This window comes from Sus scrofa, chromosome 13, assembly GCF_000003025.6.
Source record: "Sus scrofa isolate TJ Tabasco breed Duroc chromosome 13, Sscrofa11.1, whole genome shotgun sequence".
NCBI classification, from domain to species: Eukaryota; Metazoa; Chordata; class Mammalia; order Artiodactyla; family Suidae; genus Sus; species Sus scrofa.
Genome location: NC_010455.5, coordinates 32,329,658 through 32,353,029, shown reverse-complemented (window position 1 = coordinate 32,353,029; position 23,372 = coordinate 32,329,658). Strand labels below are relative to the sequence as shown.

Below are 23,372 nucleotides of genomic sequence, written 5' to 3'. Positions count from 1 at the left end.
TTAAGTGCATCTCTCCAGCGGGCTTGGACTTGCTGGGGTTAGTAAATTGTGGCAGAGTAACAAATAGTACAGAAGATTGGCATGAGTGGTCCTGGGTGCTGCTTTATGCTGTGGTTCCCAGAATCAGAAGCAAAGCAATGACTGGTGTTAGTTCGAAGTGGGTCTGTGCAGCCTTTGCTTCCACTTGCAGGCAAGGAAAGGGTAGCACATCCAGGGATCCAGCCAGGGAAAGGAAGAGAGTCCCATATTCCCAGACTGCTCCTCTACCCAAGTCAGTGAAGGTAGTTCCCTTTCCTTTGATTTGCACACAACAGCGGCGCCTGACTAGAAACTAATACCCCCAGAGCTGTCCTTGAGTAGTGGAAATAGGGCTGTGGATGACCCTGAAAGGCTCCTGAGGAAAGGAAAGAAAGAATGTGTTCTTGGGGCTTCCTCTGCCTCTCCCAAGAGTTCTCCTCTGATCATGGGAAGTGGGGAACTCCACCAGCCCTGGATGGGCTAGTTTTCTTTATTTTTTTCCCCCAATTTTATTGTGGTAAAATATACATAAAATTTACCAACATTTTAAGGTGTATAGTCCAGTGGTATTAAATACATTCATAAAGTTGTATAACCCTCACCACCATCCATTATTTTTGTCTTATGAAATTTAAAACTCTATAGTTATTAAATAATAACTCCTAATTTTTTCCCCTTTCCCCCAGCCCCTGGCAATCATCATTCTACTTTCTATCTCTATGATCTTGACTACTCCAAATAGCTCATTTAAGTAGAGTCATATAGTCTTTCTGTGACTGGTTGATTCTGGTTGGCATTATATCCTTGAGGTTTATCCATGTTGTAGCACATTGCATAGTTTCCTTTTTAAGGCTGAATAATATTCTGTTGTATTTATATACCACGTTTTGCTCATGCATTCTTTTGCCAGTGGACACTTAAGTTGCTTCCACCTTTTGGCTATTGTGAATAATGCCTCTATGAACACCAATATCTCTTTGAGATCCTGCTTCTACTTCTTTTTTTTGGGGGGGGGTCTTTTTAGGCTGCACCCACAGCATATGGAGGTTCCCAGGCTAGGGGTCAAATTGGAGCTGTAGGTGCCAGCCGCAATGGGAGCTACCCCTGCTTCCACTTCTTTTACATATATACCTGGAAGTGGAATGGCTAGGTCGTTTGATAATTCTGTTTTAATTGGGAAACTGCCTTTCTGTTTCCCATGGTGGTTGTACTACTTTACATCCCTACCAACAGTGCACTATGGCTCCAATTTCACCACATCCTCGCTAACAGCTGTTATTTTCTGTGTTTTTTGTTTGTTTGTTTGTTTGTTTTTTGCTATTTCTTGGGCCACTCCTGCAGCATATGGAGGTTCCCAGGCTAGGGGTCGAATCGGAGCTGTAGCCACCGGCCTACACCAGAGCCACAGCAACGCGGGATCCAAGCCGCGTCTGCAACCTACACCACAGCTCACAGCAAATCCAGATCGTTAACCCACTGAGCAAGGGCAGGGACCGAACCCGCAACCTCATGGTTCCCAGTCAGATTTGTTAACCACTGCGCCACAACGGGAACTCCTGTTTTTTTTTTTTATAATAGCCATCATAATGAGTGCGAGGTAGTATCCCATTATAGTTTTGATTTGCATTTCCCTAATGATTAGCTATATTAGGTATCTTTTCATGTGTTTATTGGCCATTTATAAATCTTCTTGGAAGAAATGACTATTTAGGTCCTTTGCCCATTTTTGGATTGGATTATTTTCTTTTTCATTGTTGGATTTTAGAAGTTCTCTCTGTATTCTATATTTTAATCCCTTATCAGATAGATGATTTGCAAGTATTTTCTCCCATTCTGTAGATTGCCTTTTTACTCTATTGACTGTATCTTTTGATGTGTAAAATTAAAAATTTTTGTGAAGTAGGGGTTCCCATCATGGCTCAGTGATTAGCAAACCTGACTAGTATCCATGAGGATGTGTGTTCGATTCCTGGCCTTACTCAGTGGCTTAAAGATCTGGCGTTGCTGTGAGCTGTGGTATAGGTTGCAGATGCAGCTTGGATCTGGCGTGGCTGTGGCTGTGGCATAGGCTGGCAGGTGTAGCTCTGATTCGAGCCCTAGCCTGGGAACTTACATATGCTGCATGTGTGGCCTTAAAAAGACCAAAAAAAAAAAAAAAAAAATTAGCATATTAACATTTTCCCCATATTATTAAGTTTACTCTCTAAAATCACTCTTAATGTCTATATCATATTCAAGCTATGAAAGTGCCAGCCCCCTAGGGGAATCATTTTGATAATTTCTACCTTCGTGCCATTTGTCATGACACATAGCACTGGAAGGGATGGATGTCCATCTACTACACTCTGTGGTCACCCCTCTGACTGGATCTTTTTTTTTTTTTTTTTTTTTTTTGTCTTTTTGCTATTTCTTTGGGCCGCTCCCACGGCATATGGAGGTTCCCAGGCTAGGGGTCGAATCAGAGCTGTAGCCACTGGCCTACGCCAGAGCCACAGCAACGCCAGATCCGAGCCACATCTGTGACCTACACCACAGCTCAGGGCAACGCTGGATCATTGACCCACTGAGCAAGGGCAGGGACCGAACCCGCAACCTCATGGTTCCTAGTTGGACTCGTTAACCACTGCGCCACGACGGGAACTCCCCTGACTGGATCTTTGCCTAGTATTCTGGGAAATGAGGCTACTTAAACAAAAGGCCTTTTGGAGTTCCCATCATGGCTCAGCGGAAACACATCTGACTGGCATCCATGAGGACGCAGGTTCGATCCCTGGCCTTGCTCAGTGGGTTAAGGATCCAGCGTTGCCCTGAGCTGTGGTGTAGGTTGCAGACGCAGCTCAGATCCCGAGTTGCTGTGTCTCTGGCATAGGCTGGTGGCTACAGCTCCGATTCGACCCCTAGCCTGGGAAACTCCATATGCTGTGGGTGCAGCCCTAAAAAGACAAAAAGAAAAAAGAAAAAGTAAACAAAAGGCCTTTTATTTGTACATTTGGGTTTTGTGTGCGTTTCTGTTTACTTCCTTCCGTGTTTTCCAAATTTTCACTGTGTGAAGAATTAAGCTAAGTAGTTTTTTCTGTAGAGATTAGGGCTTCCTTGCAGGATGGTTTTAAACTAGGTGTGGGCTCCAGACTTCTGGAGCTGAGCCATTTCTGATGCTTGAGAAGCTGCTGTCCTTCTGGGCTGCCACTGTGGTCCTGAGTAACCAGGATGTCTCTGCCTAAAGCCCAGCTCCTGTGGAGATGCTCAACCTAAAGCTTCACCGGCCAGCCTTCGGTGATGACATTGACCTCAATGCCACCTTTAATGTGGACACCCCTCCTTCCCAGCCCTCCAGCATCCAGCATGGCCGTGCCAAAAGACTCTTCCCAGAGGAAGCACAGTAAGTGGTAGTACCTTGCTCTTCCATAGCCCAGAAGGAAGATGGATAAGAGATCTCTGCAGGTCCTGCCCTAATAGTTCTGTGTGGTTGAGAGGACAGCAGGGGTCCCTTGGGCTTGGCCATGGCTTTGGTTCCAACCACCTCTTCCCTTTCCTGAGTACTCACTCTGTACAAAGCCCTTCTCTTGCTTATCTCATTAGTCTTCATGATTATCCTTTAGGCAAATGTTGGGATGTCAATTGGAGAGAACACAGGGATCCCAGTAGGGCTGATGTTGGGGAGGAGATGCTCCCAGTACATTGTATGGCTGACACTGGAGTCCCGAGCTAGGGCCTCTGAACTTCCTCTTTCATTTTGTGCCCTTCAGGCTATGCTTGAGGCAGGACCATCTCAGACCAAGGAGCCCAGGGCCATACTATTAATGAGTAGTCCACAGGGGTAGGCATGAGAAGCAGTGAGGAGCTGCAGTGGGATGGGGGGACCTGCACTAGGGGTGCCGTGGGACTGGGAATAGGAGGCTCTCTCCTTGGTCAGACAGCCCAAGTGTAGTTCATCATGGAGGCAGGAACTATTCCCAAACATCCATGGGTGGGTATACACTGCTCAGGTAAGCGAGTCAGGCTGAGAAGTCTCTTCTTAGTCAAAGACTTAGAACAGAAGAGAAAGAAATTGAAGTGTTAGGCAGTGGAGGTGGAGGAGGCCCAGGGAGAGGACAAAAGGGAAAGCCAGCTGGGCTATCCACCCCTCCCCAACCTCAGGGGCAGTCAGCGGTGCTGTGTAGGGCCAGGCTTGGTAGCAGTGAGAAACAAACCTACAAATGTGGGCTGCGGTCAGGGGGCCTGTCAGTGCCTGCCTGACACCATGGCTTCCTCATGTTACCTCTTTAGCTAGAAAAGTTGAAAGTGGATGCCTAGGAACTGCAGGCTGCCAGACCTTTTAGAGACATTTCTACCATCTTCCCTGTCTGCAAGTGATGCGAGGGAGCACAGGACACCCCTAACTTGGATCAGCCTCCCCAGAACCAGATTTGCAGAACTGGAGATTCCTCCCATGGTCATCATGTGGCATCACCACAGGTTATGGGGGGCAGGAGTGGAGGGGCTCAGTGTCGGCAGGCCCTGATCCTGTTCCTGTCCTTTTGGCTTTGTGAATCCACAGGGTCAGCCTAAGGTAACCATTCTCCCACTCATCTGGGAAAATATGAGGAAAGGGTAGTCATTTAGAGTACCCAGGAGTTGGATGGAAACATCCTTGTCCAGCTCTGGAGCTGGGAGTGGGAGGCTAGGGCCTGGGGCCATGATCTGTTCTGCCCCAGACCCTGCCTGCACAGATTATCTAGGGAGATGGCTTAACCCTGTGTTCAGAGAGCACTTTATGGGCTATCTAACTTGCTGAGGGTCTTGTGGAGGTGATGGCCCCACTCTAGGCAGATGAGGCCAGGCCTAAGTTCATTATCAGGGCATGGCTGGCTTTCCTTCAGCCATGGATGGTGAGTCAGTTGGGCTCTCCAGCCACAGATAGAGCCCAGTACATGGTGAGGTAACTGAGAGCCCACCACTCCAATGGTGAGCATTCCAGTGGAATTGGCTTGGCCCTGAATGGAAACCACAAGATTATAATTTGGTCCAACTTCCCCTGCTTCCACCACTCTGGTGGCCGTGGCTCTCCAGCTGTTCATAGACATGTTCCTGCAGTGGGGATTACTGAGGTACCTAGCCCAGCAAACAGCCATGCCAGCAACCATGTCATGGTGGCTCCCTAAGGGGCATGTGCTGAGCCTGGCTTACTTGCTCCTTGCATCTTGCTCACCTGCCTCTTGCCTTCATGTCTTGATCTTGCAGTTCTCCCGTTCAGGATGTTCCCAAGAAGATGCCTCAAGGCGCCAAGCAGGTAAGGTTTCCTGGAAGAAGCTCAGGCACTCGCTCTCCAACCCTTGCCAGGACTGAGGTGAAGCTGGACTTCTGAAAGGTCAGGGTCTTGCCAGAGGCTGCTCATTCCTGGCCCAGGTCTGAAGCACTTTGGAGCCACCCTGGGAACCCTACTCACTGTCCTTCCTGCCTCCTGGTGAGGCACCATATATCCTGATCCTATTCCTTCACACCTCCCACCTCCCTTCTTTGCTGGATCCCCCTTTGCAGGCAAGTCTGGCTCTGGGATCTTCCCTCTGGCTCATCAAATGTGGCTCTGGGGTCTCCCTTGCAGGAGTCTCAGCTCTCGCTGGGTGGCCAGCGCTGTCTGGGAGAGCCTGATGAGGAGCTGGCCGATGCCTTCCCTGTTTTCATCCGGAATGCTGTCCTGGGCCAGAAACAGCCCAAGAGGGCCAGGGCAGAGCCCTGTCGCAGCACAGATGCAGTGAGTGTGGGTTCCCACTAGTGGAAAGTGCCACCATTCTCAGGGGTGGGACCAGGTGGCCAGCCCTTTAGCTCATTAGCCTGGTTCACTCACCTCTTCCTTTTGTTTTAGGTAAGGACAGGCTTTGATGGACTTGGAGGCCGGACGAAATTCATCCAGCCTGTATCCTTGTTCTGTGGCATTAGGCTGAGCTGACCTATGGCACCAACATTATCCCTCATCCGTACCCCCAGCTTGCTGGTGGCTGCAGCCCCAGATGTGCAGAGCCAGATCTTGATCAGTGTAGCAGGGCTGTCCACCCCCAAATCTGAGCTTTTCCTGCCCTGAATTCCAATCTTCTTTTTTTTTTTTTTTTTTTTTTTTTGGTTTGTTTGTTTGTTTGTTTGTTTTTTACAGCCATACCTATGAAGTTCGCAGGCTAGGGGTCAAATCAGAGCTGTAGCTACCAGCCTACACCACAGCTACAGGAACGCCAGATCCAAATTGCATCTGCAACTTATGCTACAGCTTGCAGCAACACTGGATCCTTAACCCACTGAGCAAGGCCAGGGATCAAAACTGCATCTATCTTCATGGATACTAGTTGGATTTTTAACCCACTGAGCCACAACAGGAACTCCTTTAACTTTTTTTTTGGCCACACTTGTGGCATGTGGAAGTTACTGGGCCAGGGATCAAATTCATGCCACAGCAGTAATGGATCCTTAACCTACTGAGCCACCAGTGACCTTCCCTAATCCCTTCTTTATCTTATTTTTTAAATTTTTTTATTTTTCTGTCTTTTGTCTTTTTAGGGCCGCACCCACGGCATATGGAGGCTCCCAGGCTAGGGGTCAAATCGGAGCTATGGCTACCAGCCTACGCCAGAGCCACAGCAATACCAGCTGTGTCTTCAACCTAAACCACAGCTCATGGCAGCACCAGATCCTTAAACCACTGAGGGCGGCCAGGGATCGAACCCACAACCTTATGGTTCCTAGTCAGATTCGCTGCTGCTGTGCCACGATGGGAACTCCCCTAGTCCCTTCTTTAAGCCTCTTCCTTGACACTTCCTTCAGACTGACACGACTATGATCCGCCCACTGCCCACGAAGCTCAAGCTCAAGGCTAGGGCAAAGCAGAGAGTGGCAGCCAGGACAGTGCTCCCTCCCTCCCAGGCTAAGCTGGACAGTTTCCTGTCCTAGTGAAAACAGTGAGTCTGATCAGAGCCAGATACATACCTCTGACTTATAAGCCAAGGACTGGTGACTGGCTTGGCAGACAGCTTTTGGGGGCATGGCCTCTCTTCCAGGATGAGCCCTGGGGACAAAGATTAAACAAGAACATGGGGTGAAGGTATAGCCCAGAAACTTTTCTTTTTCTTCACACATCCTGCCTCACCCCCCACCATCGTGGGCCAACCTGTGGGAGCTGATATGATCAGCTCATCATTCTTTTGAGCTTCTTGTTCCAGGCTCCTGTGTATAGCTATGATCAGATGTGACTGGGATGTTTCTGGTCCTCCAGCCCAAGGTCTTTTGTTGGCTTTAAGGACCAAAGTACTTGAAGCTTCTCAGGCAACTTCAGCCTGCCCAAGTTTCTGCCTGCCTCTAACTTGTTACTAGGCATGGCCTGGGCCAAGCAGGGTGGGAAATGAGGGATGTAGTGGGGAGACGGTGGGGGAAAGATTTCTATGTGAAATTAAAAAAAAAAGAAAAAAAAAGAATCTTTCTCTTCTGGCTCCGGGAGTGTAAATTTACACTCACTTTGGCAAACTGATATGTTTTTCCAAAGCAGCACCTTCACCTAGACTCAGATCCAGCAGTTACACCCTTAGGTATGTGCCTTCTCTAGCAAGAACAAGATCACTGCAGTTTTGTCCATAGTCTGTTAGAGACTGGGCACAGCCCAAAGGCCATATGCAGGAACGTGAATTGGTAAACTAGGGTTAGACACACAGGGAACTCATAAAGCATAACACATGACCAGTGACACCCTGTTCTTTTCCACCTTTCAACTCTGCCAGCCAAGTTGCTAGCCTCTTTGTCTTAGCTTCAAGAGCACTTTCTTCTAGGAGACTTTGCCATTTGACTCCTAGCTCAGCTGAGGCCCCCTAAACTACCCTGTTACTACTGGATGGGAGTCCACCTGTTTCTGTAGGTCCCAGCATAGACCTGGTGCAGGGAGGGTGAGGGAATACTTTAGGCTGAGAGCACCCAGCTGCTCTCCAGCAGGTATGGAGGAGCCTGGGGCTTCTTGGGGAGGAAGTGACCCTCCTGGTTAGAGGATTTGGACCCCTCTGGTACTACCTTGAGTCAAGGACGTTTAGTGAGGGGGCAGGTTAAGGGGGCAGTGGCTGGCTAATAGCACTTTCATTACCAGCTGAATGATCCTAGGCAAATTACCTAGACTTTCTGTGCCTTAGTTTCTCTTTCTATAAGGTGGGGACCTAATCAGCATTATAGATCAAGAATTTAGGACACCTAAGTGAAATAAGTCAGACACAAAAGGCAAATATTGTATGATTCTATTTACAAGAGGTATCTAGAATGGGCAAATTCATAAAGAGTAGAATAGAGGTTACCAGAGGCTAGAGTGAAGAGAAAATGGGGAGTTATTGCTTAAAGGTTACAGAGTTTCTGCTTGGGGTGACTTTAAAGTTTTGGAAATAGGACAAACTTAGATACATAGAACTTGGAAAGAACAATTGTAATTAACTATTTCAGAACTCTGGAGCCTGATCTGACAACAAAGAAGAGTATTGGATGTGCTTGAACCAGACACCATTCCTCATTCCTCAGATCCACTCTATCATGGTTGTGAGGGTGGCAGCTCCAGTTCTGAAAGCAGCAGAGTGGACTGGTGCCACGGTGGACAGTAAGGACCTTGTCCTCTAAAAAACCTGAGGCTGTGTGTTTTGGTGGGTCTGGAGATAATCTGAGAAGCTTGCTTTGGTTTTAGCCCTCTGGGCTGCTAAAGCTTGCCTGGTGGTGGCATCTATCAGAAGAGTTAAAGGGCCAGGGGAATGCCTAGTGCCGGTTTTTTTGTTTGTTTGTTTGTTTGTTTTCTAGCCAGAAAAACTTTGTCAGGTCACTAACTAACTGTAGAGATAACGGAAAAGAAACTTCAATGTCCATACACAAGGAACACACACTTTGCAAAAATAGTGTGGAAAGTCACAAACGGAAGCAAAATCTAGCAATCTCTGAGGAGTAGGAGAACCTAATGTACAGAGTTACCACAATATAATACTTAGAATATCCAATTCTCAACCAAAAAATTACAAAGCATACAAATAAACAGGAAAATATGGCCCATTCACAGGGGGGATAAAAGATTTTGGCAGAAACTACTACTGACAAATTTTGAAACTGGAAAGTATAATAACTGAAAGATTCACCAGAGTCACAAATGTCAGTTGCCTTCTTACAGATCAGCAATGAAAAATTTAAATTAAATACACAAGAAATTCCCTTATGGTGCAGCAGGTTAAGGATCTGGCGTTGCAACTGCAGTGTCTTGTGTCGTTGCTGTGGCTTAGGTTTGATCTCTGGCCTGGAAAATTCTGCATACTATGGGCATGGCCAAAAAAAATAAAATAGCAATGATATTAGTACTATACATCTATTCGAATAGCCAAAATTCAAAACACTGGGAGTTAACCACTGGCGCAGTGGTTAACGAATCTGACTAGGAACCATGAGGTTGCGGGTTCGATCCCTGGCCTTGCTCAGTGGATTAACGATCCGGCATTGCCATGAGCTGTGGTGTATGTCGCAGACACGGCTCGGATCCCGTGTTGCTGTGGCTCTGGTGTAGGCTGGCAGCTACAGCTCTGATTCAACCCCTATCCTGGGAACCTCCATATGCCATGGGAGTGGCCCAAGAAATGGCAAAAAACAAAACAAAAATTCAAAACACTGACAATACCAAATGCTAGCAAGGATGTGGAACAACAAGAACTCTGATTCATTGCTAGTAGGAGTGCAAAATTGTACACTATGGCAATTTTTTACAAAGCTGAACATAGTGTTATCATAACCCAACAATTGTGGTCCTGGATATTTATCCAGATGAGTTTAAAACTTATGTTCACACTTGACAGCACATAAATGTTTATAATAGCTTTATTCATAATTGCCCCAAATTGGGGGTCAACCAGGATATCCCTCAATAGGGGAAATTATGTGTGTAAGGTATGAGGGAGCATATGGAAACTCTCCACATGGGTCCTTAAGGTGTAGTAGTGGTTATGAGAAAAGCAGAAATTCACCAGAATTTACTGAAATTTACCATCCTCTTCATCAATCTCTCCCATGGATAGTAAAAATGTTGTATCTTACTCCAAATTTCCAAAGTAATTGTTTTGGACAGTTTTGGCAAGCTCAATTATTCTTTCAGTGGAAGGATGGGTTTCCACAGCTTTCTCCTCTGTCATCATCCCATGACTCTCAAACAACACACCCTTAATCAATTGATCAAAGAAGGGCTCACAAGGGAAATGATAAAATACCTTGAAATGATTGAAAATGAAAACACAACATATCAAAATTTATGGGATGCAGTAAAATCTGTACTGAGAGGAAAATTTGTAGCTATGAACATCTACATTTTTTAAAAAGAGCTGCCTGGCCTGGGCACTTCCATTTGCCAGAGGTGAGGCCATTAAAGCAGAAAAGAAAAAGAAAGGATGGAAGGAAGAGAAAGAAAGGAAGGAAGAAAGATAGATTGGAATTCCCTTGTGGCGTAGCAGGTTAAGGATTGGTGGTGCTGTCACAGCAATGGCTTGGATTGCTGCTATGATGGGGGTTTGATCCCTGGCCCAGGAACTTCTACATACTGTAGGTACAGCCAAAGAAAGAAGACCTAAAGTCAATAACTCCACTGTACACCCCAAGGAACTGGAAAAAGAAGAGCAAACTGAACCAAAAGCTGGCAGAAGAAAGGATATAATAAAGGTTGGAATAGATACAAATAAAATAGAGATAGAAAATGTGATATTGTGATTTTTTTTTTCTTCTCTTTTTAGAGCCACACTTGCAGCATATGGAGGTTCCCAGGCTAGGGGTCTAATCAGAGCTACAGCTGCCTGGACAGGACCTGAACCATGTCTGCGACCTACACCACAGCTCACGGCAACGCCAGATCCTTAACACACTGAGCAAGGCCAGGAATCAAACCTGCAACCTCATAATTACTAGTCAGTTTCATTTCTACTGTGCCACAATGGGAACTCCGATATAGTGATTTATATTAAGAAATAAATATTTGGGAAGTTTCTGTTGTGGCGCAGAGGAAACAAATCCGACTAGTATCAATGGGGATGCAGGTTCAATCCCTGGCCTCCCTCAGCAGGTAAAAGGATCCAGCATTGCCATGAACTGTGGTGTAGGTCACAGACCTGGCTCGCATCCCACATTGCTGTGGCTGTGGTGTAGGCCAGTGGCTACAGCTCTGATTCAACCCCCTAGCCTGGGAACCTCCATGTGCCACTGGTGTGGCTCTTAAAAGAAAAAAACCTAAATACACACATAAAGTGGGAGGAGAGGGCACAGTCTTGTAGGACTGATCCCTTAACCTAAAGGATCTGATACTATGTCCAGGCAGTCCCCTGGGGGGTGGGACAACAGTAATCCCATAAACTCTCACAGCCTCTGGGATGGGATGGCTCTGCCCTCTAGGGTGTCTAAGTCTCTGTGTGAATAAGAGGCCAGGCGAGTCCTCAGGATAAGGGAGTTCTCACCAGCTCTCTGCGGCAGGAAACCCATTCAGGCAGGGGGTTAGGGGCCTGAGGTTTGGGACATCTAGGGAGCTATAGGAGGTACATGGAACCCTACCATGTACCCTTCCTCAAGAGAATTACCTGCTTCCCCAAAGGGTGTAAATGTCCAGGATCTCTGTCCCACTTTGCCAGTGCCTGAGGGCTGCCGGAACTCATCTTTACCAGGCTAGGCTGGGGGCAGGGCCAGGAGCTTGCTCTGTCTAGTTTCACTTTCACTTCTGCTTTCCCCAAAATGACAGAGAAGCCAGGAAGAAAGTTGTGACCTGTTGCGCCAGTCACAGCTGTGCACCGCCTCCCATAGCACTGCTTCCCGTGGCACTGCCTCCCACACAGACCCTATCTACAAGCACTGCAGCCTGTTTCCCAGCCTCAGGATGGATGTCCAGGAAACCTCCAAGTTGCTGGATGAAGAGCTGTACTCTCGGCAGCTGTGAGGCCCGAGGTGGGGAGGAGGGCAGGGTGGCCTTCTGCCTTCTGCTCTCCAACTGCCTATGTTCTTACTTCCACCCACAGGTATGTGTTGGGTTTGCCAGCCATGGAGAGGATTCAGGGAGCCAAGGTGCTGCTGTCAGGCCTTCAGGGCCTGGGGGCTGAGATAGCCAAAAACTTGGTCCTGATGGGAATAGGCAGCCTCACTCTTCATGATCCCCACCCTACCTGCTGGTCTGACCTGGCTGCCCAGGTGAGGGTCCTGGGGGCTCTGGGTTCCCACACCAGAGTGGGGGTAGGGCCCAAGAGAAAATTCCTTGTTTAAGCTGGACTGGGTCTGTCTTTAGTTTTTCCTCTCAGAGCAGGACTTAGGAAGGAGCAGGGCTGAGGCATCTCAAGAACTTCTGGCTAAGCTCAATGGAGCTGTTCAGGTGTGCATCCACAAGGGTGACATCACCGAGGATCTGCTGCTGCACTTCCAGGTGCCCTCCCAGCCCTACTTGCCAGGCCAGGCCAGTCCCTCTTCCAGCCCGTAGCAGCAGGGTGGGCTCACAGTGGTTCTGGCCCTGCTGATAATGAGGTCCACCCAGGTGGTAGTGCTGACTGCCCTGAAGCTGGAGGAGCAGCTGAAGGTGGGCAGCTTCTGCCACAAGCATGGAATCTGCTTTCTGGTAGCTGATACCCGAGGCCTCGTTGGGTAAGACGGCTTGCTTAGCCTGCCATATCTTAGGTTGCAACTGGTCCCATTGCTGTCCCCAGCTCCAGGCTTGCTCAGAATCCCACCACTCAATGCCATGCCTGTCCCAGCAACCCTTGTTGATTATGGACCCTAGTCCCATCCATGTGCTTCCTCTACCTCAGCCTCCAGACTTGCTCCAGTAAATCCTTCAAACCAGCTTCCATGCCCCTCCCAGCATTCTTCCCCTATTCCTCTGGGCTTGCCCTGATATCCCTCACCTTTCACCACAACTGTGCCACTCAACTACTCAGCCATCTCAATGACCTCTGCCTCCCCCCCACTCCCCAACAGGCAGCTGTTCTGCGACTTTGGTGAGAACTTCACTGTGCAGGAGCCAACAGAGGCAGAACCCCTGACAGCTGCCATCCAGCATATTTCTCAGGTGGGTGCTAAGGTGGGGGCACTCACCTACTGACTAAGGAGGGGCTGCTAGAGCCTGAGAGAGGCAGGGACAGGCAGCCCTGAGCAAGCCACCTCTTGTCCAGGGCTCCCCTGGCATTCTCACTCTGAGAGAACAGGCTGATGCCCATCACTTCCACAACGGGGATTTGGTGACTTTCTCTGGCATTGAAGGCATGGTGGAGCTCAACAACTGTGCTCCTTGGCCTCTCCGCGTGCGGGGTGAGTCAACCCCACTCTAACTCCAGGCTCAGTGCCCAGTCCCCCCGGGGGTGGACACAGCCTGATCCATGGAAATAAGTCCTCCCTCCACCTTCCTCAGGGTGGAGCAACATTGAGGACGTAGATGCAAGACAGGTGGAGTGTGGGGACCTACTCAGGTTTAGAGGTCATACTGACTAGGCTGGATCTCCCCCAGAGGACGGGACCTTGGAGATTGAGGACACATCCACCTTCTCTCGTTACTTGCGTGGTGGAGTTATCACTGAGGTTAAGAAATCCAAGACTGTGAGCCATGTGAGTTTAAGTGCATCTGAAGTTGTGGGCTTGGGCACCTCAAGGGACCCGCAGTGTTCTGGACCTGACCCTGAACTGAGTGCCTCTTGCAGGAGCCCCTGGACGTAGCCCTGCTCCAGCCCCGTGTGGTGGCCCAGAGTTCCCAGGAAGTTCACCGGGCCCACTGCCTGCATCAGGCCTTCCGTGCACTGCACAAGTTCCAGGAACTCAGCGGCCGCCGTCCTCAGCCCTGGGATCCTGTGAGTGGCCCTGATGTCCCCCATCTCCATCTTAGCGAGGCTTCACCTATCAGGAGGCAACAATAACTGTCTTACAGATCCACGTCTGAACCTAGAAGCAGTTTTCCACTCATATAAAAGAGATGATAAACACTATCTTTAGGCCAGAGGCTGGGTCCATGAAAGGGCCAGGCACAACGCCTGGGGACCCATGCTACTCCTAACTTCTTGGGTCTTGCCTGGAAGCGGCCCCCAGCTTGGGGATGCCTCCAGGACTGTTGTCTGGCACTGGGCAGCCTCTGGTGGGTCCTCCCCATTCTGGCTTCTGCTTTCTCTTCTGTGGAACAGGGTGGATGGCTGCCTGAAAGATTCAAATAGGGAGTGAAGCACAGGCATGGGCTGCTGTAGCCACAGAGTTCTACTCCATAGGTTGATACAGAGATGGTGGTGGACCTGGCCCGGGCCCTGGAACCACTGAAGGGGACAGAAGGAGAGCCATTGGAAGAGCAGCTGGATGAGGCTCTAGTGCGGACAGTCGCCCTGAGCAGTGCTGGTAGCTTGAGTCCCATGGCAGCCATGCTGGGTGCAGTGGCTGCCCAGGAAGTGCTGAAGGTGGGCACAGAGAGAGATGGGGCAGGGCTCCAAAGGGTACAGAGGTCTGTGTGGGCACCAGAGGGTGCCCAACACCAAACAGTGGCCTTGGAAGCTTCACTACTTGGGTGCAGCCCTCAGCCAGGATCTGAGGGGATTAGGAGGTGGCAGGAGTCCTCAGACTAAAGTGCTGACTTCTAGGCAATCTCCAGGAAGTTTATGCCTCTGGACCAGTGGCTGTACTTTGATGCCCTTGATTGCCTTCCAGAAGATGGGGAATCTTTCCCCAATCCTGAGGACTATGCACCGGTGAGAACTGGGGGTAGGGGTATAAGCATTATCCAAACTCAGGGTTGGGAGTGAAACAGGAAGAATGGTCCCAAGATCCTGACCTGGAAAACAGGGTTTAGGGTGTTCTCTCGTGGAGCAGCAGGTTAAGGATCAGGCATTGTCACTGCAGCGGCTCAGGTCGCTGCCGTGGTGTGGGTTTGCTCCCTGGCCTGGGTTCACACCCTGGCCTGGGGACTTCCATATGCTGCAGGGGTGGCCAAAACCAAACAGATGAACAAAAAACCCTAGGTGTAAGAGGGAGATGCAGCACAGGCCAGTGGCCAGCACTGACGCCTGTCTCTGTCCTCTAGAGAGGCTGCCGCTATGATGGGCAAATCGCAGTGTTTGGGGCTCATTTTCAGGAGAGGCTGAGCCACCAGCACTACCTCCTGGTGAGCCATGTGGTAAGGCTGGGAGTGTGTGGGAGGGCCAGGCCAGGCCCTCTGGCTCAGGTTGCTCCTATGGGTAGGTGGGCGCTGGTGCCATTGGCTGTGAGCTGCTCAAAGGCTTTGCCCTAGTGGGCCTGGGGGCCGGAGGCAGTGGGGGCGTGACTGTTGCTGACATGGACCATGTGGAGCGCTCCAACCTCAGCCGGCAGTTCCTCTTCAGGCCTCAGGACATTGGTGTGAGTGTCGACCCTTCCCCACACCCATATCCTGGATGGTCCTCTCACAATATACAGTCCCCCCCAAAAAACCTACTGTTGTCTTCTGGCTTTCTTCTCAGAGGCTGAAGGCAGAAGTGGCTGCAGAGGCTGCTCACCGCCTAAACTCAGACTTGCTCGTGACCCCGCTCCCCTACCAGCTGGATCCTACTACAGAGCACATATATGGGGACAACTTCTTCTCCAGTGTGGATGGTGTGGCTGCCGCCCTGGACAGTTTCCAGGCCCGTAAGTTCTCAACTGTGGAGCTCAACCCTCATCTGAGGCTGTGCCAGCCCCACTTCTGACCCTCTGCCCCCTTGCCAGGGCGCTATGTGGCTGCTCGCTGCACCCACTATCTGAAGCCACTACTGGAGGCGGGCACAAAGGGCACCTGGGGCAGTGCTTGTGTGTTCGTGCCACACTTGACTGAGGGCTATAGAGCCCCTGCCTCGGCAGCAGCTTCCGAAGATACCTCTTACCCCATCTGTACTGTACGGCACTTCCCCAGCACAGCTGAGCACACCTTGCAGGTGGGAAGAACCCCAGAGCCTCCTACCCCATCTGGCTCAGTCCTTAGCTGCAGACGTCTTTCCTAACTGGTACCTCCCTCCCCCATAGTGGGCCCGGGATGAGTTTGAGGGACTTTTCCGTCTGTTTGCTGAGACCATCAACCGTCACCAACAGTAAGACCACCAACAAGGGTGAATGGGAGTCCAGGGTCCCTAACACCAAGAGACTTTAGGGCTTAGCCTCAGACTTTCTCTTCTGTTCACAGGGCACTCACTCCTCCAGCAGACTTGGATGGGCCACAAATGCTGAACCTGCTGCAAGTGGTGCTGGGTGTTCTGAGAGAGCGTCCACAGACCTGGCGAGACTGCGTGGTGTGGGCCCTTGGCCACTGGCAACTACGCTTCCATTATGGCATCGAACAGTTACTGAGGCACTTCCCACCTGATAAAGTGGGTGGCTAGGGGGTCAGGAAGTTGAGGGCTCAGGGCAACCAGACTGAGACTGAACCTGAGCCTAATAGCTTCTATTTCCCTAGGTGTTGGAGGATGGAACTCCTTTCTGGTCGGGTCCCAAACAATGTCCCCAGCCCTTGGAGTTTGATGCCAGCCAAGTGAGTGGGGTCTCCTAAAAGCCCTGAGATGGGAATGTGGGCCCTCAGTGTGAAGGTAGGCACTCTGTATTTCGCACAGATGATAGAGAGAGAGCCATATTTGTGCATATGTGGGTGTCCACATGTGAGGCAGAGGCAGGCTCAAACGGAACCATGAATAGGCAGTGACCCCAACCATAAATACTCAAACAAACTCATTCAAACCCATGCATCTGCCCCTGCTCTTGGTCTCATTATAGGACATGCACCTCCTCTTCGTGCTGGCTGCTGCCAACCTGTATGCCCAGATGCATGGGCTGCCTGGCTCACAGGACCAGACTGCACTCAAAGACCTGCTGCAGTTGCTACCACTGCCTGATCCCCAGTACTTGGCTCCCATTTTTGCCAGTGACTTGGAGCTGACTTTGGCTTCTGCTGAGTTTGGTGAGGTCCCTGGCCCTCGCTCCCCCAAGCTGCCACACAAAGGCCTGACCCTGTCCTTAGCCTGTGCTGCAGAAAGAGGCCCTGCAGCCAACTCACGACCTCTCAGGCCCTCTGACCTTCCTTTTCTCTAGCTTTAGGTTCCTCCTCTGGCCCTCTCTCCCTCCTGCCTTCCCACCCCCACCCCCATCCTTATTCCTTTAGCAGATTCTCAGGGAAAAAAAAAAACCCACAAATTACTGGGCCCTGGGGAGCAACTGGCTGTGGCTTCCATAGGTGTGCATGTGTGTGTGCGTGCGTGTGTGTGTGCATGTGCACGTGTATGTGTGTATGCACAAGTAATGGCTAGGGCTGCTGGGAAGGAGACTCCAGCATCCATCAAGGGATCTCCCCGAAAGTGGTAAGTGATAGGCTTGGCAGGGACCAAGGAGAGGCAGCAGGCTCCAGTAGAGCACAGGACGTGGACCCTAAGGACTGCCCCAATATCCCATTCCCCAACAGGCCCTGAGCGGTTGAAGAAACTACATGAAGCCCTGGAAACCTGGCGCATGGGTGCTCCCCTGAAACCCCTGATGTTTGAGAAGGTAGGACCCCCAAGTGGGGGTGAAGGGCTGGGCCAGAGAGTTTTTTGGTGAAGGTCAAGAGCTAAGAAGGTAGCTTTGAAGTCCCTTGGCCTGAGTTCTCTGCCCAGCAAGACCCCAGAGGCAGCTCACCTTTCCTGAGCCTCAGCCTCCTTTGTTAAGTGGGTAGATATGAGCAGGCACCTCACAGAATTGTGTGAAGACCTAAGCAGTAGCACATGTGGGGCAAGGTGGGGGGCACTCTAATGAAGTTAACATACTGTGCCTTGGGCCTCATAGGACGATGACAGCAACTTCCATGTGGATTTTGTGGTCGCAGCAGCTAGCCTGCGAGCTCAGAACTATGGGATCCCACCAGCCAACCGTGCCAAGGTAATCTGTCCCTTGGGGCTCATGCCTGGAGGTGGGGGAGGTGTCAAACCCTAGCCTCATACCTTGGGCCCCAGACTGTATCTCCTGTCCTTGGCAGAGCAAACAAATTGTGGGCCGGATTATCCCAGCCATTGCCACCACTACAGCAGCTGTGGCTGGCCTGGTGTGCCTGGAGCTGTATAAGGTGGTGGGAGGGCCTCGGCCCCTCACTGCCTTTCGCCACAGCTATCTGCACCTGGCTGAAAACTACTTTAGCCGCTGGGTACCTAGTGCCCCAGCCATCCAGAAGGTGAGCCCTTAACATCCCAGGTGTACCAGAGATTTCCTTGTATAAATGCAAATAGGCCCTATTCTGGCTTCAGACTCTCATCAGGACCCAGACTCCAGGGGAGTCCTCAAGACTCCCTCTAGCCCCCTCCTTGCTGCAAAGCCAGGCTGGGACCTGTCAGACACAGGAAGCAGCCGTCAGCCACCCCATCCCCCCATCCCTCCGGGTCTGGGGGAGCTGCAGCTTTAACTCATTAGTGGAGCCAGACTTTCCCCATAGCCCCCTCCTTCCCATGAGTGCCCCTGAGGGGGAGGGGATACTAAGGCCCTAGTCCCAACCGGAGCCCTACATCAGCCTGCATGGCATGGCATGTCCTGGCCTACCCCCAGGAGCTGAGTTAAAGGACACTAAGTTTACCACCATGAGTGTAGGGTGAGCAGCTCTGTGGAGATGTGTGCATTCATGTCACAGATGTGAGTGCATAAGGGTCTGGGCATTTCTGGCCTTGTGGTATGTGGGCATGGAGGGGGCATGCTTGCACATCTGCATGCCAGATGGGATCGCAGGCCTCTTTCACAGTGGGGGGATACATGGGTGTGCATGTGAGTACACATGTGTGTCTGGACTTGTGTATGTATATGATCCCTCAAGTACAGGGCTATGAATGCCCCTGGCTGTGTGCCCAGGCTCTGCAATAGCTGGCATTTCCTTGGGGCACAGCAGAAGGTGTAGACAGAATTCCCTCACCAGGGGAGTTGGGGGGAGAGGTCATGGGCCAGCACTGGGCTTTTTCTGAGAAGCCCTGGGGTCCTTCAGGGCACAGTACACAGAGCCCCTTTGTGAGGGGCCCCGCTTCTAGCTAGAACACAAGCTGCCTTTGTCTGTGGATGAGGGGGAGGGGAGGGGAAGGATCCCCCATCTCACCTCTGGCCTCGGCTCAGCTTGACCCCACTGTGTTCTCTGGGGAGCTGGCAGAGCCCTCTGTCTTGGCCTCTGGCTGCCTGACACCCTTCTGCCCTCAGTTCTGGGTACCAGAACCCCAAGACTCTTGAAATAAGGAAGGAAAAGGGTGGCAGGAAGGGGAGTCCTCTGCGGACTGTGTCCCTCCTAGAATCGCTGTGCTCCTTGCCCATGTGCCCATGAGTAGTTCAAGGCCCTGGTGATAAAGGATTAGGGGGCAGGATATACCCACCCGCCCCCCACCCCCCAGCTTCCAGCCTTGTATTTGAGGAACAAGCAGCTTTATCAGAGACTGCAGTGGCCCTGATCCTGCTTCCTCAGGAAGCACTGCTCCCCTCAACACACACACACACACACACACACACACACACACACACACAAAACCATCCTGTGTGATGGATCACTTGTTTCCCTGTGCAGGGGGCCCCATAGCCCCATTTCCTGTGCTGGCCCCAGCATAGGCAGGGAGGGCGTTGAGATTCTGGGCCCAGATCCCACCTTCCACCCCCACCCTCTGGCTTCTGCTTCCTGCCTGTAGTCCAGCTCCTCCCCTAGGAAAGGGGCCATAAGCTGTTGGTAACTGGAGTAGGGAGAGGATGTATGTATAAGTTTCTCACCTTTCGTCACTACCACTCCCACAGTTCCATGACCTGAAGTGGACCTGTTGGGACCGCCTGGAAGTGCCTGCTGGGCAGCCCATGAGGACCTTGGAGTCATTGTTGGCCCATCTCCAGGTGTGCCCCATTCCTGCCCTGTCCCCAGGTCTGGCCCAGCCTGGCCCATTTGGAACCTGACCTATCTCTTTCTAGGAACTACATGAGCTGAGGGTGAGGATGCTGCTGCACGGGCCAGCCCTGCTCTACTCGGCAGGATGGTCGCCTGAAAAGCGGGCCCATCATCTCTCCCTCAGGTGAGCCCACACCTAGCTTTAGCCAGGGTCTCATTCAGTCCCTAGAGGTTTTAGGTGAGGGACAAGTAGGCTTTCCTCTTCCCAAGCCCTTCAGGCCCCTCACACGTTCCTGAAGTTTTCTTTTGCCAAATGGAGCCAACAAATGGGCTGGGGGTGGGGTGAGGGGCCAAGAGCCTGAGGAAGGGCCTCTAGGAGCTCCCTGCTTGGCCAGCCCCACCAGCTCCTCCACACCCTGCTCAGCTACCCTTTCACAGCCCACTCCCAAGGGACTCACGGCTTCCTGCCTCCTGCCCGCCCCGCCAGCTACTCCTAAAATAGTTTCAGATGTTTCCTGTCTTGGGCTGCTGCTGCTCCTGGCCTGGGATCCTTATAGCCCATCAGCACCCTCTAGTCCATGCCAGGACATTCTCTGCCTGCCACTGCTCACATATTCCATCTCTCTCCCACCCCTCTCCTCCTCCTGCCACCAGGGTGACAGATCTGGTGCAGCAGGTAACAGGACGAGCACCTGAGCCTGGGCAGCGGGTGCTTGTACTGGAGCTCAGCTTTGAGGGTGAAGAGGAGGACACTGCCTTCCCACCCTTGCACTATGAGCTGTGAAAAGGCAGCAGCCCCACTATCCAGCTCTGTCAAGCCCTGCGTCCCAAGCCCACAGTAGGTGCTCAATAAATGCTTGTTGAAGGAAGGTGTAAGTGGACAGGATGGATGATGGAACACAGAGCAGGCACATGGGGGTGGGACACAGGCATGACATGGACCCCTGCTGGGAGGGAAAAGACTCTAGATTTGCTTGAATTGTGCCTTGTGGGTCTGAGGCTGCCTCCTGGAACCTCAGGGGTATGGAACCAGGACGTCCAGAGAAAGGCCTTTATTGTCCCAGGCTGGAGGGCAGGGTCAGAGGTAGCTGACAACATCATTGCAGATGATAGGCTGGCGACTGCGGCAACTCATAAGGGCTGCAAAGCGCGAGACATCTGTAGGCAGTTCGGGTTCTGGGCGAGGTGGGCATGAGAGTCGCTTTCCTGCCAGCGCTGCCCGGCGTGCCCTGGCCAGCTGGCGCCTCAGCTGTTCTGAGAGACCAAGTAGGAACTGGGGGGGGCGAGCACGGGCTCGTGGCCCACCCCCATCATCCCCCTCACCTGAGGCCTCTGGCAGCTCCATCCAGTTGTGCACCAAGTCAGCAAAGCAATTGTCCCCTAGCACCAGGGGCTGGCGACTGCGACCTCGGCTCAGCAGGGCTGCTGTCCAGTCCTCAGCTTCCAGCCCTTGCCAGTGCTCCAGGCAGGCATCTGGGGTGGACTTGGGCCGTGGTCGGTGGGCAGGTGGTGCACTGGTCACAGGAGCCCCACTGGGCAGGGGAATGCTACTGGCTGAGAGGTGCTGTCTATGAGGGGGCCATACTGGGGGTGCTGGGTGCTGGAGTATGGGCAGCTCTTCCTCTCTCCATGTGCTGCCTGACACCTCTGAGAATCCAGAGTCCCAGTCCAGGGCATGCTCCCTGGGGCCTCCCAAGGCTGCACCCCTGTCTCCTGTCACCATAGCGTCTTCCTCCTCTTCCTCCACACCACAGACTGAGTCCTCTTCCAAGGCATCTGAATCTGAGACCCTGAGCCGGTGCTTGGGCCGCACGCCTGGATCGGGTTTGGGGGGTGGTGGAAGGGGGCCAGGCATGGGGGATGAGCCTGTGTCCCGGCCACACAGCTGTGGAGGAAGAGAGGGCAGAAGTCGGAGGGGCAGTGCTTCTCATGCCTGCCTGCCTGGCCAGTTCTATGCCAAAACAGAAGGCCTAGGAGAGCTGGATAGGCCTGCAGGCCTAGGCAGCAAGGCCCCTAGTGGGCACAAGGCCGGCATGGGGTGCTGGCACATGAAGCTCATGTGGCTTCCATTGGCGGACCCGGTGGCAGTCTGGCAGGCTGCAGCACGCTGAGCTGGGCAAGTTGGTACCCGCCATCGGGGCGGGAGGCAGTGTTGTGGGCCTACATCGGGAAGTAGGACTGCTCAGGGCTGGGGGGGGCACTCCATGCCTCTTTAGGGATTTGGCTCCCCAAAGCCCGCAACGTCTTTCAGAGGATAGACCACGTGCCAGGTGGGGTGCAGAGGACAGAGGTACAGGCCAGCCTGGATTAAGCTTTCACAGCAGCACCGGCACCACTTTAGTCCCTCGCAGCCCTCCCCCCCCATCCGCCCCAAATAAGTTTCTCCCTCCACCCCCGCCCCCAACTTCCTCTGCCGCGCACAGCACAGCCAGCTGGGTGGTTGTTACTTGATGCCCAGCGCAGCTCTCAACCATCTGAAACCCGACGTGGGCCATCTGCGCCGCCCCGCCCCCATTCTGCCTTGGATGGGCACTCGGGACAGCCCCCCACCCATGTGTCGTTCCAGCCGGACTGCAGCCGAGCACCCCACAAGCGTCTTAGCGAGCCACACCCGCTCCCAAGCCTCACCAGTTCCCAGCGGAGCTGGCCAAGAAAGCTGTCAAGCCGAGTGCTGTGCATGCCCGTGCCGGAGCCCCCGCCAGGCCTGCCAGTTGCTCTTCGAACTCCAGCAGGAGCGGTGCGGTGAGGGCCGGGAAGGCCGGCCAGCGGAGCCCTTGCCCTCCGCCAGGCTCAGCGGCTCCTCCCTCTCCGTAGCTCCCGCCGCAGCAGCAGCCACCGCCCCAACATCTGGCAGCCCCGCCCCGCCCCTTGGCGCCGCAGCCAATGGGGCTGGGACGGGGCTGATGTGGCCCCGCCCCCTGGGTCCAGCTGGGTGGGAAACCCGACGCCCACTACCCACTCCGCAACAGCCCTGGGGGGGAGGGGCTGAACAGGGGCCGAGAGCTGGGCAGTGTCCTGCTTCCGAGTCCTCGAAGTCCTGGGCGGTTGAGCTGACTCCGAATTCGTTGCAAGACTCAGGACAAGCCGCTTCCCTGAGGTAGCCTCAGCTTCTCCATTTTTCCCGGGTTAGAATTGCGGTCCCTCCCACAGGGGCCCCTGCAGCGCGCGGGTTCCGTGGCTGCGCCCTCACGCGGCTAGAGCGCCCCCAGTAGTCGCATCCGACAGTGCTGTGGCCCACTTGGGGCCTGACCCACTCAATCTGTTCATGGGGCTGGCTTCGACAGTCCTTAGAAGTCAGGAAGGGGTTCGGCCCTTTGGATGACTCCGGGAGCGCGGAACCTCACCGCCCCCACGGAGTAGCAGCCGGAGCCCAGGCCCAGCCCCCGCGTCTGTACGAAGCTAGGCGGGGCTGCCCTCTAGTGGGCAGCGCGCGGTTATCTGCTCTTCCTGCCGCGACACTCACGTTCCCTCTGCTTGGCACCACATACACACTGAGAGTAAGGGCAGGAGGCCACTTTTTGCCCCCTCCAGTTGATGTCCCCCAAAG

At 52.6% G+C, this 23,372-nt stretch overlaps 3 protein-coding genes and 1 long non-coding RNA gene across 11 annotated transcripts in view; 2 read left to right on the top strand and 2 right to left on the bottom strand.

Moving 5' to 3' along the window:
* Positions 1 to 11,726, bottom strand: part of LOC106505605 — a 30,238-nt gene extending 18,512 nt beyond the window's left edge. The window contains exons 1-4 of one of the 3 annotated variants that reach the window (XR_002337526.1): positions 11,592 to 11,726; positions 6,970 to 7,048; positions 5,207 to 5,358; positions 3,397 to 4,044 (exon numbers count right to left, since the gene is read on the bottom strand). This is a non-coding gene — a long non-coding RNA (uncharacterized LOC106505605). Of the gene's footprint in view, positions 1 to 3,396; positions 5,359 to 6,969; positions 7,049 to 11,591 lie in introns of those variants that run through there. The other 2 variants (XR_001300181.2, XR_002337525.1) reach the window with 2 other exon arrangements.
* Positions 1 to 20,694, top strand: part of TRAIP (TRAF interacting protein) — a 48,653-nt gene extending 27,959 nt beyond the window's left edge. For 2 of the 5 annotated variants that reach the window (XM_021068793.1, XM_013981709.2), the window contains exons 11-15: positions 3,242 to 3,397; positions 5,239 to 5,287; positions 5,600 to 5,749; positions 5,861 to 5,911; positions 6,808 to 7,469. In XM_021068793.1, the coding sequence (XP_020924452.1) occupies positions 3,242 to 3,397; positions 5,239 to 5,287; positions 5,600 to 5,749; positions 5,861 to 5,911; positions 6,808 to 6,933 (532 nt within the window). In that variant the 3' untranslated portion in view covers positions 6,934 to 7,469. Of the gene's footprint in view, positions 1 to 3,241; positions 3,398 to 5,238; positions 5,288 to 5,599; positions 5,750 to 5,860; positions 5,912 to 6,807; positions 7,470 to 8,454; positions 8,606 to 11,749; positions 13,061 to 13,163; positions 13,594 to 13,685; positions 15,358 to 15,458; positions 15,625 to 15,702; positions 15,909 to 15,996; positions 16,062 to 16,153; positions 16,338 to 16,423; positions 17,503 to 17,778; positions 17,872 to 17,968; positions 18,161 to 19,740; positions 19,834 to 19,908; positions 20,010 to 20,479 lie in introns of those variants that run through there. The other 3 variants (XR_002337522.1, XR_002337523.1, XR_002337524.1) reach the window with 3 other exon arrangements.
* Positions 11,730 to 22,494, top strand: UBA7 (ubiquitin like modifier activating enzyme 7). Of its 2 annotated transcripts, XR_306784.3 has the most exons (25): positions 11,767 to 11,940; positions 12,024 to 12,192; positions 12,287 to 12,421; positions 12,530 to 12,636; positions 12,970 to 13,060; positions 13,164 to 13,299; positions 13,496 to 13,593; positions 13,686 to 13,832; positions 14,241 to 14,423; positions 14,604 to 14,711; positions 15,044 to 15,124; positions 15,202 to 15,357; positions 15,459 to 15,624; positions 15,703 to 15,908; positions 15,997 to 16,061; positions 16,154 to 16,337; positions 16,424 to 16,498; positions 16,738 to 16,921; positions 17,420 to 17,502; positions 17,779 to 17,871; positions 17,969 to 18,160; positions 19,741 to 19,833; positions 19,909 to 20,009; positions 20,480 to 20,663; positions 22,392 to 22,494. XR_306784.3 is itself a non-coding variant. In XM_003132214.4 (24 exons), the coding sequence occupies exons 1-24, from the start codon at positions 11,885 to 11,887 to the stop codon at positions 20,607 to 20,609; spliced, it is 3,039 nt and encodes a 1,012-aa protein (XP_003132262.1). In that variant the 5' UTR covers positions 11,730 to 11,884; the 3' UTR covers positions 20,610 to 20,694. The 2 variants fall into 2 exon arrangements, 1 of the variants encoding a protein (XP_003132262.1); XM_003132214.4 differs by lacking the exon at positions 22,392 to 22,494 and having other exon boundaries at positions 11,730 to 11,940; positions 20,480 to 20,694.
* On the bottom strand, positions 20,863 to 23,158 carry FAM212A (family with sequence similarity 212 member A). Its single transcript, XM_003132213.6, has 2 exons — positions 22,454 to 23,158; positions 20,863 to 21,710 (listed from the first exon to the last, which is right to left on the bottom strand). Exons 1-2 carry the CDS (start codon positions 22,502 to 22,504, stop codon positions 20,904 to 20,906), a joined length of 858 nt encoding a protein of 285 aa, XP_003132261.4. The 5' UTR covers positions 22,505 to 23,158; the 3' UTR covers positions 20,863 to 20,903.